At 37.7% G+C, this 13,165-nt stretch overlaps 1 protein-coding gene across 7 annotated transcripts in view; it reads right to left on the bottom strand.

Moving 5' to 3' along the window:
- pum2 (pumilio RNA-binding family member 2) overlaps nucleotides 1-13,165 on the bottom strand; it is a 243,473-nt gene that overhangs the window by 96,432 nt on the left and 133,876 nt on the right. For all 7 annotated transcript variants that reach the window (XM_079831666.1, XM_079831668.1, XM_079831667.1 and 4 more), the window contains 6 exons: nucleotides 12,082-12,175; nucleotides 11,537-11,641; nucleotides 11,289-11,431; nucleotides 10,287-10,398; nucleotides 1,270-1,410; nucleotides 812-1,111 (listed from right to left, as the gene is read on the bottom strand). In XM_079831666.1, the coding sequence (XP_079687792.1) occupies nucleotides 812-1,111; nucleotides 1,270-1,410; nucleotides 10,287-10,398; nucleotides 11,289-11,431; nucleotides 11,537-11,641; nucleotides 12,082-12,175 (895 nt within the window). The remainder of the gene's footprint in view (nucleotides 1-811; nucleotides 1,112-1,269; nucleotides 1,411-10,286; nucleotides 10,399-11,288; nucleotides 11,432-11,536; nucleotides 11,642-12,081; nucleotides 12,176-13,165) is intronic.

Below are 13,165 nucleotides of genomic sequence, written 5' to 3'. Positions count from 1 at the left end.
ATTAGATTTTAAAAGTCTAAATTATGACCAAACACTAAGACATTTAAGAGATGAAATCATGCTTATTTTTTTTAATGAGCTTTGATTCACACTTACAATAATTCACACTTATAATAATAATATTTACATTGTTTTCATTTTGTGCAATATATTTGTTTTACTTGTGTTTTTACATTTTAAATTTTTTACAACAGAAATTAATCAATCAAAACTTGCTTTAGCTTTTCATCTAAAACAAAATTAATTTCCTATCATCACTGTACAGCTGCTTTGAAGCAATCGGTGTAGTCAAAAGCTCTATATAAATAAAGGTGCCTTGACAATTGTGTTTGACATTAGTAACACACGTATTTTAAATTATATTTACGCTTTGTAGAATATAGTCGCTTCCAAAGACGTGTGTGTATTTGAACAAACTACAAATGTTTATTGTATTAGTACTTGCATGTATTTAAATAACCTAATTTATTCTATCCAAACATTTTGTTGAAAACACTGATACATGACAAGTGCCCATCGCCAGCCAGAGCATAAAAGGAGATTTTAATTTAACAATTACAAACTCAATGTTCTTTCTACACCTATATGATACACATGAAGGGTTAATGTTCACAAGCAAAGCACTACATACTAACTGATTTTAAAAATTAACTGGCAGTCTAAGTGAAATTAGGTGGAAAATATGACAGGATCACAGTAATGAATTACCTTAGGCCATGAAATGAATGTTTTGGCACTGGGTCTAATGGGTCTTTTTTTTTTTTTTCACTTAACAGTCACTACTGAACATAATGAAAATAGTCAAACAGACCTGATGAGCCAAAGGCACCAAGGGCAGAGCCTAGTCCAACACCCAGAGATCCACCAGTGCTGCTGAAACCCAGAGATGTGCTAGGTGGAGGTGCCGCGCTTGTATGGGAGAATAGCGAGCTGCTCTGGGAGCTGGGCGCCACTGAGCCAGACCCATAGAAGGAATTGGAGGGCAGTCCGCTGGAGGGTGGAGGTGGCTGCTGCTGAGGTTGAGGCTGCTGGGGTTGTTGGCAGCCCATGGACCGGTACAGACCGTTAGCAGGACCAGACATGCTGTTACCAGAGCCTGACGCAGATGCAGCTAGACAAGAGAGGACAGAAAGAAGAACAAGAAGATTAAAAGAAAGTAATAAAATGAAAAAGTAAATCAGTTCGATCTGTAGAATAAAAATAAATAAATAGACAAACATAAAGAAAAAAACATTCGTTTAAAGAGTAGGTTAAAACAGGCATATTCACCAGCTTGTGCGGCTGCTGGGTTGATAAGGAGAGGGGTTTGGACCAGTCGGACAGGTCCACCCAGGCCAGTGCGAGCTCCAGGACCCATTACTAGTGCTCCAGTCTGATCATAGTAAGCAGCTGGTGCTAGAACTTGGTAACCTGATTAAAACATAACAGACTGAATCTGGGTCTGAATCAATGCATTTTTCCATGCCATCTAAGAATGTAGAGATTGTGGAAGATTGTTGTGGAAGTGTCTTGAGCATTATCTTTCATGAAATATGCTGGAATATAATTTTGTCATCATGACATATTTTGGGGAATATTTTAGGTCACAGAGAATATGCCTTGGAGTGAAAATTGGATTTAACCCTCTCGAGACGGCGGTCGCGGCGGTGCGATCGGCTCTCTTTTTTTCTTATCAGTACCAAAGAGACTCAAATAACTGTCGTTTTTTATCATTCAGGCAAGTGTTATACATCATTATAATCTGTTAAGTTTCTTTTTTTTTGTGTACAGTCAGAATAAAAACGAAATGTTTTGCTTTTTGCAAAATAAAGAAAACAAACATGATGCGTGATCTGCAGCCTCTCTCTCAAAGACGTTCATTCAGATAGTCTTCAGAAAAGGACCTCTAGCTTAGTGAATACTTGTCTCACAAACATGAGACATATGTCAAAAGAAACGCTGAAATGTCAGGTTTTAAACAATGTAAATCAAATCAAAAACAAATATGCTGTGTTTATGTAATCTGGTTGAAAAGTGATAGATGTCAGTCTTTCGCGAGCCAGTTCATTATGCGCTAATGCGACCACGCCCACTCAGCACACGCTCTATTGAGAATCAAATATTGAAGCGATCCAGAGTCGACGCCCACACGTCAACTCAAACACATCAAGTACTGCTATAGCCTACTTCAGCTACATCGTTTTGACACGCCTTGAGAAGAAAAGCTCATGAAGAAACCTCATGAAAAGCTGTTCATTTCTTAAAGCAAAGGCTGATTGTAAGCTAGGCTTTATTCTGTTAAGTTTATTCTGTTAGCATCTGTGAATATTAAACGCACAAAGACCGTTTAAATATGAATCCTGCTGCATGTCATACACGCAAGACTGTTTAGACAACATTATTTGGCCTGCTTTGGACAGATTATAACGTGTTTATTGTAAAAGAGCCTAGTGTCACCGCAATAAAGCTTTTATTCACAAATGTCTGCTCAGATGCTATAAATATAGTACCAGTCAAACGTATTTTTCTTCATATTGATGTTTAAATATTATAGCCTAATAGTAGTTTTTTAATTTAATATCAACGTTTGTTTTATCGAGTTAATATCGAGTTTTGTTTTGTAGAAAGTAAATTGTTTTGTTTTGTAGAAAGTGAATTGCTTTCTTTAAAGTGAATTTCCTTTTGTATAAATTGTATCTTAAATTTAATTATTTATAAAAAAAAATTAGCATGAGACTACTTTCAAAAACAAAACAAAAAATGGTACAAAAAATGTAGAAAAAAATGCTCTTAGTAATTTTTGTCTTGTTTCTAGTCTAAATATTTAAACATTCTTAAATCAAGATGCATTTACTAGATAAGTCACATAAGTACCTGAAGCTCATTCATTATGCAGCTCATTATGCGGGCTATTGTGTTCTTTTGTCCTCTCAGGTGATAATCCTCATTATTCATTAGATATCACGCCTCCTCGCATACTGGCTTTGTGAAGAAAAACTGTCTTACAAATTTTAAATCAGTGTATTGTTTTATGTGAATGTGTAGGCTCAATGATTCTCACATCAGTTTGAAGCAAAAACTCTTGGCAAATACACCCATTGGTCAAAAGTCTTGTGAACACATATCTATTGTGTGTTTTGAGGCCTTCATTTAAATTTTTTTTTTTTTTTTTTTTTAATCATGAATACATTTTTATCTCAAAAATACAAGCATGTACATACATGTTGCTCAGATATTATAGTAGCCCAGTTTGTGCTGAATACAGTGTAATTACACTTTTGCCATTTATGTGTTTATAAGCAACTGAAAAAAACACAAATGTAAGAGCATGTCAAAACTTCTAAAGGGCCCCAAAACAGCTCAGACTCCTAGGGGTTAAAAGGATGTCAATGAAGTTCAGGCTTCAGTATGCCAAGCTCAGTATTGGGAAGAAACAGCTGATCACTTTATGAATTATTGTGTTTACCATTAAACAAATTTTAGCGCAAGCTATGTTGAGAAATTAAAACAAACTAAATGTTGTTTTATAAGAGAAGTCATGGAGATTTTTACTAGGGGTGTCGCAATATACCGGTATTGGCGATAACCGTGATATTTAAAGAACGAAATATCAACATTGTGTTAATTTAGGGTGTGGCAATATACCGGTATTGGCGATAACCACAATATTTAAAATGAATAGGACTCTTATGATAACATGACAAGTAAATACTCCAGTGTCCCGAGTCCGACTGGAGCCTGTGTTTTTTTCTCCCTCCCTATAACACACTGTTGCAGCCATAAAAATAGTTCAGCTTTTTTAATGGCATCAGACTGATGCTACTCTAGCTCGCAAACGAAACGGGCCATACAATCTAAACTAATAAACAAAATAAACAAAAAACATGCAGGTTTGTCTTACCTTACACCTCTCCGCAAAATGAATATAAATCGGTTCTTCAATTCCAGCGCTATATGCACCTTTTAACGGAGTTCACATCAACGAAAGCAAAAGATTTTAGCTGCATCTTATCATCAGCTCATTTCAAGATCAAAGGCCGCAATATGAGAACGAGCGACCTAAGCACTGATAAGAGCATTTAGTCTCATTCGTTTTAATGAAGATGATTGTGTTTTTGAGCATCTGAGACTTCTGGCGGCCGTTTGCGTGTTTTTCTTGCATTTTCTTGTGGTGCCCTATGTGCAGCTCGTGATGCACATGGTCGGAGCAGCGGCTCTGGTTTGAGTTAGGGCTGAACGATTAATTGCATTTGCGAGAATATCGCGATATGATAAAACACGATTTCCTAACCGCAAAGGCTGCGATTACGTGACACGCAAGAGTAAAGTCTGTAGAAGAAGCATCAACTTGGCATGTTACACATATCATATGCCTGGCCTAAAAGAAAAAAAACTGTGTTTAATCTATCTAATATTGTGTTGTTCATACTATAGGCTACAATAGAGGTGGGAGAAAATGTTCTCTCTCCAGTGATTCTGAGCTTAGATTTTAAAGGTCCCATGGCATGAAATTTTTGAAGGTTTTTCAACATTAATATGAGTTCCCCTAGCCTGAATATTGTCCCCAAGTGGATAGAAATGTTGATCGGTGTAAAACCGAGTTGTGGCTGTCTTTCTCTGCCTTTGTGAAAATGACAGGCCAGACTAGCCAATCCTGAAGTCTCCTGGTTTGACGTCCAAGCAGGCACGGTTTCCTCCCTTTCCTCCGCCCAGAGAATCTGGCACGCCCATGCAAACGCTCGTCGAGAGATCATTGCATCATTGCTTGTGAACGAGTGAACGCTGGCAGTTTCTCAGTGTTTGGATGTACAAATGAAAACAGAAGTCTTTTTTCAGTTCCTTCTGATCTGTGATCAGTGATTTCTGATGTGTAGCTAATTATTTATTATTCGTGCACACAATGCGGCTTCTCTCTCTCCAGACAGAACGGTGTTTTCGTGTTTTATATCTTGTGAGTCAGTGTTTTTGTACGTCCTCGTCGCGTCTATCGGTTCTAAAATGTGCATACAGTCATGAGTTTCTGCTCAACATCAGCAGAGATAAACCTCACACACGCCGAAGCTCGGCCTTCAACATCCCCGACCCACAGTACTGCATCTGGCCCACAGCGGAGGCACCAAACGCGGCGTGAGATTAAGCAGAAGGGGGGTAAGGGTGAGCATATCCGGGCTAGCCAGCCTAGCCCACAATAAACTGGATTACATCCGATTACTGCTGTTGTGTCTTTGTTTGCGCGGTGTACTCAACGCGCGTCACTGACGCTTTTATTTTATTTTAAAAATAATGCCATTATCAACACTTACTTTTAACTCGTTCATCTCGACAGCTGTAATGGTACTTTGCATGTGTTACAAAGTTGGTAGAATAATGATGAAGAGGACTCGGTGTGACTGGGACTCGTGTTTATTCAGAACTCTCAGATACAAACACAATAAACTCGCGCTGACTGACAGCGCTCTCATAACTCAGTAGTTACTATAAATAACTTTGTTAGCAATCGCTGAGCTCAGTCTCTGATACATTAGCGATGTCCGGTTCGCGAACGATCTTTCTTTTGAACCAGTTCTTTTTAGTGAACCGAATCAGTTCACCAAATCGGACTGAATCGTTCTAAACGGTTCGCGTCTCCAGTCAGCGCTGATCCATAATTTACTAAAGTTACTAACTTTCTGACATGAGTGACAGTCCCTCCGACTAGAAATAGACTAATAACCTAAAGTATATGCTGTAACTAAAACAGTTCAGACATGCTGAGAACTGATGTGAAGTGAACTCAGGTCCATCCGTCTCCCTGGCAGACTCGTGCCTGCTCGTGCCTCGTTAAACCACGCCCCCTCCGCTCATATAAAATGCAAAGATGTCAGCCAATCACAACAGTGGGTGTTTTTACTGAAGTCTCACAGCAGACACGCCTCTTGAAGCAGGGCATTCAAGCCACAGGGCAAACAGCAGTATAGAAAAAATGCCTTTTATTTCTAAATTATGACATTTTATGATGTAAAAGTCATACTAACAATATAAGTACAGCTCAGGAAACATTATAAAATAATAGAAAAATGCCATGCCATGGGACCTTTAACTGCAGGTGCGCGGAGGCGCTGCTCGTGTTTTAGAAACACCCGTATTCTGATTGCTTCCATTATCTCTCTCTCTCTCTCCCAGAATCGGAATCGGATCATGAGGTGCCAAAAGATTTCCACCATTACTATACAATGTATTGTTGAATAATACAGAAGATAAAGAGTTTAAAAAATAATCGCATATTAAATCGCAATCGCAATATTGGTTAAAAAAACAAAATCGCAATTAGATTATTTTCCAAAATCGTTCAGCCCTAGTTTGAGTGATCGGATTTAAATCCGCCTCGAAAGAATTTCGGAAGACATTTACTCCTGATCTCTTCACAATATTATAGATATCAGATCAGAGAAAACAAATTAAGTGAGCAGGTGTAAAAAGGCCATAACTCTTGCAGATGCCGAGATGCGCTGAAGGAACGCTTGCTACTGCTGCGGACTCTAAACACCAGTCAGAGCCCGTCTGACGGTCACGGTAGCATGGGCTAGTGTTATTTCCACCAGTGCAAGCACATCTCTTCACAGATCACAGTTTCTTTTAATTAATTAATGTCTATTTACATAATTTCTATTTTTGTATTTGTATTTGCAATCTAGTCATGGCCAATAACATTTATTGTTAATTTATTTAATAATTAATTTATGTTAATTTATGTCACATCCCTAACGGGTAAAAAGGCTAATATATTTTTATTCTATTATTCTATTTTCCACTATGTCAAACCGACGCAGCTTAACCCAAAATAAGCTCAGGCATGCGTTTCTTCCATACAAGCTCATGCTGTTGTGCGCTCTAGACAGAGAACACTCGGTTGCAGTCTGTGTATGTGGCTATGTAAACGAAGCACAAAAATTAATGTAAATTAAGTATAGTCTATGCAGTGGTGTAAAGTAACAAATTACAAATACTCTCGTTACTGTAATTGAGTAGTTTTTCTCAAGAATTGTACTATAAGTAGTTTAAAAACAGTGTACTTTTACTTGAGTACATTTTAAGTGCTGTATTGGTACTTTTACTGCGCTACATTATGTTTATATTTTTCCTGTCAATGTGATTGGCTAAGACGAATAATCAGTCCTGTGACTATGCGTCACGCGTGTGACTCCCGTCATATCAACCATGGCATTAGGGAGTCGCGACCAGCCTAGAGTGAGAGGCAGGCACGCTTTATGAAAGGGGTTTGTTGCTGGTTACTGTATGATGACTGAAATCGTGAAATTGCCTTAAACAACACTAAAAATTGAGCGCAGAATATTACATTTTCTAATACAAGCACAAATGGTACGTATTCTGTTAGCGCTGCACGAGCTTGCAGTGCCATCTGCTGGAAACACTTCATTTAGCTTGATTGTTTGCCAGGCTTCAAAATGCATTAGATTAAGCATTAACCGATTGTCAATGCTAGATCTGTGTCCCTTACATAGATTTCGCTCAACATGTAAATGCATTAAGCTGCTTTCTGTCAGCTTAATGAGGTGCATATTTTAATGTAATGTGTTTTAACATGGATATTAAATTTTTTTAGTCCATGTATATAGCAAATAACTTTAATAAAACAGATTTATATTTAACCCCTTAAGCCCTGAAGGTATTTTTAGAGTTTTTTTGTCTGAGTGAAATATACAACTTTAAAGACTTATAACTCCAAAACTATAGTAAGGAGAGTCAAATGGTAGGTATCATTTGTTAGCAAACATTTTATATTTTTAGAACATATACATTTTATTATATTTGGACAATATATTGCTGAGAAACTGCTGATAAAAGGCCATTTTTTTAAATATTTTTTAAACAATTTTACAAATATTTCTTATTTAACATTCAATAACTCAGGAAGGAAATAGGTCCGCACAAAAATTCTTTTTTTGGTGATGTTCCCCTATATGTGGTCTGAATCTGGAACAAATTTTGTGGCGATATCAAAGTAATCAAAAGTTACAGCATTTAGAACAAAGGTAGCCTTTTTGATCAGTTCTTGACATTTACAAAAATGTTGTTTTCTGAGTGAAATACACAAATTTAAAGACTCATAACTCAAACTATAGCAAGGAGAGTCTTGCTATGTATCAAAAAAAAAAAGTATGTATAATTTGTTAAAACACCTTTAATATTTTTAGAAAATATAAATTATTACATTTGGACAATCTAATGCTGAGAAACTGCTGATAAAAAACATATTATTACAATATTATGTATATTATATTATATATATTATAAAAAAACACATATGGTGGGTATTATTTTAAAGCTTAAAATCTCAGCTTTCCAATGCATCTATCCTTTTTGATAAATTCATAACGATCGCTGAGTTATTCATCAAATTCATCACGGGCACCCCCTAGCTGCTATATAAAACATAAATAGCCATATTCTTCAAAACTGCACTGATCAACAAAGCATCTGTGAGGAATATCTTGTGATTGGCGCAATGGATTGTGTTGATTTTGGACTCATTTCAATTGGGAGCATCAACTGTAAGTACTGATGTGCCATTTTCAACGATCTGAGCATTTTTCATGAAGTTACAGGCGTAAACGTGACTTTAAAGCCACTGTTTATTAGCGTATGTGCTCCTGTCAGGCAATACTGTGTAATAATGCCATGAGCGATAACTTATGATTCGACTGATGGATTATGGTGTCGTGAGAATCTGCTGTAAATAAGGATGTGTCAAGTTTAACGATCGGATAATGTTTCACAAAGTTACAAGCATAAACACGACTTTAGCACAACGATAGCATATTTAGCCTATTTGCGCCTGTGAGGTTATAATTCCATGAGTACTAACTTTGGATGAGAGTGACGGATTATGGTGTTCTTGGTCTCTTTTTAATCGTGTGAATCTGCTCATTTTTCATGAAGTTATCAGCAAAAACGGCAAGTCTAAGCAACTGTTATTTTTGTACTCCGCTCATGTGCTTCTGTGCTGTTTTTTGTGTGTCATATTTCAACGTGGACTATCTATAGATCTAAAAGACAGATTATGGTGATTTCGGGCTCTTTTTAATCTAGAATCTGCTGTAGATAATGATGTGCCATTTTCCACGTTTCATGAAGTTACAAGTGAAAGACGCAACGTGAATGCTGCATCAGTATATTATTTACATATGGGTCTGGTCTTGCAGGACTTAACTTACAAAAAAAATCGCTAAAAGTTTAGTCAAAGCCCGAAACAATTAGGCTTGTTGTATTCTGCTCCATGAGACCTTTCAAATGACATATGACACATGACTATCTGAGCTGTATGATGCGATTGACACATTGCAGGACATAATTTTTTGAAAAATATGACAATACATTTTTTCACAGCTAGGTGGCGCCCTCGGGCGGTACACTACGTTTTAGATGAATAACTCAGCACTCGTTTAGAGTATGCATTGAAAAGCTGAGATTCTAAGCTTTAAAATGATACCTATTTTATGTTATTACATTCGGTGGTTGCTTAGTAACCGCGGGCGGTTCACTTCGGGTTTAAGGGGTTAAATCAGATTTTTTTTTCTTAATTGCAAGCAAAAATAATCTGTGGTGGAAAATTATGTTACTTGGGTCTGATTTCTTAAGTGTTGTGGAAATTGCAGTAAATAACAAGAGACATGCGTCCCACATCAACACGTGTTAAGCACATTTAAAGGGACCGCGATCCCTGAACAGTCATGAACAAACACGCAAACAAAGTGCTGCATTTATAATCAACAGTGTATAGAACTACGTTTAACCTCAAAGGTGAATTATGTATGCCACATTCACTACAGTGTATTCTTTTTACGGAGAAAACATCCATTGAAATTAAAGCAGTACAATGAATGCGTCTTAAGAAATAACTATTTTTTTACGTAAAATTGTTAATGTACAACACTTTGCAACCTTTTTTAATTAACCGCAAGAAAACCTCTACAGAATGGTTGTCATAAATGTTACCAGATTATTGGTTGCTTTCTCAAATATTAAATGGTTGTATTTTTAGTGCAAACAGTAAAAAATAAAACTTGGAGAAATATCGAAATACTGTTGAACTCATGTTTTTTTCTTCTTACTGAGAATCATCCATAAAAGAGTAAGCTACATTTTATTTATTTAATTTGTAGGGTATAAGGTGGAATAACCTTCATAGCATTTTTGACAAGTAACAGTACTTTTACTTGAGTATGTTTTTTCAGTACTCTTTCCACCACTTCCAGTCTATAATATACAAATTACCCACAGGGAAAGGAGGTCAGAGCATGACTCACCTGGCATGCCTGTAAAGGCCAGGGCTGGGTTTGCGGCAGCAAGGGACTCCTGCTGACTCTGTTGGCTCTGGCCAGGGGTCAAAGGTCGCTGATTGGTCCCCGCACGCATCACCTATAGGGGGGAGGAAAGAGTTACAAAATAGCCTAAAGTAAACCACTAGCCTCTAAAGCAACTTGTTTCTTTAATCATTGACTATTCACTGTCAGTAATAACAGCCTTAATTGAAATGCATTTTACTGTGAAGGGGATCAAAAATCTGAACAAAAGCTCTTTAAACTATTTATTGAGTGAAGCAAAGATGCCTTATAGCAAGAAACTATAACATTTAAACAATGCTGAGGTCACAAACCAAACAACTCCTCAGATATTGAATGCTAAGTTGTGACTGAACTTTGAAAGCTTGTTAAATGAATGTTGCTGGTTCAATACTAGTTCAGCTTAGTCAACAGCATTATAGTGGCATAATGCTGATTACCAAAGAAAATAACTGACTTATCCTTCAGGCTTTTTTTAAAATAAGCAATCATGGTTATAGTAACACAATGGAATCAGGATTACGCTTTGGGAGGTTAAGAAGGCAAAATTAAACAACTTTTGTTTCACATTTTTCAGAATAAACCAGTTTATAATTTGAACTGTAAAGTTTTCTAAGTGAAATGGGGAACTCAAATTTTTTAAATTTTTTCATTCTATTATAAATGATTTTAAACTGGTTGAATGAATATCTAAGTGATGCAAGTACAGGTCCATTATTGTTTTTCTACTATTGAAGATCTGTGAAATGTTTTACAGTGTATAACATATTTAAAATAACCCTGTGTGCACATGCCTTAAATGTATACATTATTAAAAGTTCACATAGTAAAAACAAAAAAAAGTTAAATTTATCTTCTGTGTTTATCGGCATTATGCCACAAGTGTTGTCGATAGCCTTGGTTCAGAACAAGTTAGCTCATGTCAGGTGATGAACAAGGCTTATAATATGTTGACATGTCATCAACCTGTTGTCCTGGTCCTGGACCCTGATTGGACCCCTGCTGGTTGGCAGAATGACTGGCGGCAGCTGCAGTAGGTTGCTGGAAGAGGTTGGCTGGATACACGCCCCACGGGACTCCATAGTACTGAGGAGGGACTACAGCCGGACCTGTAGGAATAAATTATGAGCTGTAGACTGAGGACTCTCCATATTTAAGATCCAAGGATTGTCTATATTATGGTTGATATTTATAAAGTGTGTACATGCCTATACCTGCAAGTGTTGCAGCTGCTGCCAATCCTGCAGCAGTGTAAGGGTCTGTTCCAGGAGGGGCAGCATTGATGATGTAAGGGTTTGGCACAAACGCAGGTGCAAGGCCTACCGGGGGGTGGGGGGAAACAGAGCATTAGATTCAAAACAACACAGGACAGATTAATTCGGAGACTGTCTGTGTTCCCCCAAAAATACCCATGCACAATAAAATTAAATCACTAAACACTCATTCTGTATGCAAACAAATTCAGCGGGATTAAAAGCACTCTGAAGTACTTAACCATACTTTTGGCAAGTTCACAAGCTTGTATCATATAACTCGGGACCCAAGGTCTCAGGGTGAGGTACCTAGCTGCAGAGATGGCTACTCCAGCAACTTTATTTTCCACAGTCATTTGAAATAAAATGATTTAGCTACAAGTACCATGTTAATTAATTCTATGTTCCAAAAACATCTATGACCAGCAACATTGTGGTGGAAAAGGGATAAGGGAGAATGATAAGGGTATCTGTATGAAAGTACATGTCTAAAGAGGTTATGTTACCGAGGTGTTGCTGTTGGGCTGCAGCAAGGGCATACTGTTGCTGCTGTGCTGCAGTCAGCTGCTGAACTGTGAGATGACTTGATCGCTGGAACAACTAAAGAAAAATAAATGTTATTACATATTTTTATTAACAAATGTCTTCCTCTGCATATGCAGCAACCAGAGATACTCCAAATGAACAATACCATTCATTTTATTCAGCAAGTATGCATGAAATTGATCAAAAGTGAAAAGGCATCCATAATACAAAAAAAATCCACTTTAATAGAATTGTAGAAATGTACTTTTAACCTTTCTATTCATCAAAGTCCTGAAAAAAATATCACTGTTCTAATAAAAACATTTTAAAAAGCATAACCTTTTTTAACAGACAATAAGAAATATTTCTTAAGCTCGACACCCTATCTCAGGTATGTCCACTGCACCTCAACACCCCACTTCCTCTGTCACATTTCTCCCACAAGTGGAAGCTTCTGCCATGGGTATCATCCTGGGTCCTCCGCACAATTCAGTCCGGTTATACACTCCAGTTCTGTTGCAACCCCCCTCGCTTTGACGGGATCATTCAAACTGTAGTAAACAGGCTTCTATTCTACAACAGGAACTTACTTCTCTCCTCCTCAAAGGGGCGATAGAGGAGGTCCCGCTAGCGGAAGCAAAATGTGGCTTCTTCAGCCGTTATTTTCTGGTTCCGAAGAAGGACGGCGGACTGCGTCTCATTCTGGACCTTCGCCGTCTGAAGTTCAAGATGCTAACACTCAAGACTATTTTGTCACAGATACGTGCGGAGGACTGGTTTGTTACGATAAGACCTGAAAGATGCATACTTCCATATTCAGGTCGTCCGACGACACAGGAAATTTCTCAGATTCGCCTTGAAGGTGATGGGCTTATCAATACAAAGTCATTCCCTTCGGCCTCACCCTGGCACTGAGGATGTTCACGAAGTGTATGGATGCTGCTCTGGCCGTTGAGGCTCCAGGGCATCCGTATACTCAATTACCTGGACGATTGGCTCATCCTGGCCCACTCCAGGGAGTTGGTGACTCGCCACAGAGATGTCGCTCTTCAGCACATTCAGTCT

The sequence above is a fragment of the Gobio gobio genome, assembly GCF_949357685.1.
Source record: "Gobio gobio genome assembly, chromosome: 12".
In the NCBI taxonomy this organism is placed as follows: domain Eukaryota; kingdom Metazoa; phylum Chordata; class Actinopteri; order Cypriniformes; family Gobionidae; genus Gobio; species Gobio gobio.
This window is presented reverse-complemented; position numbering and strand designations above follow the sequence as displayed.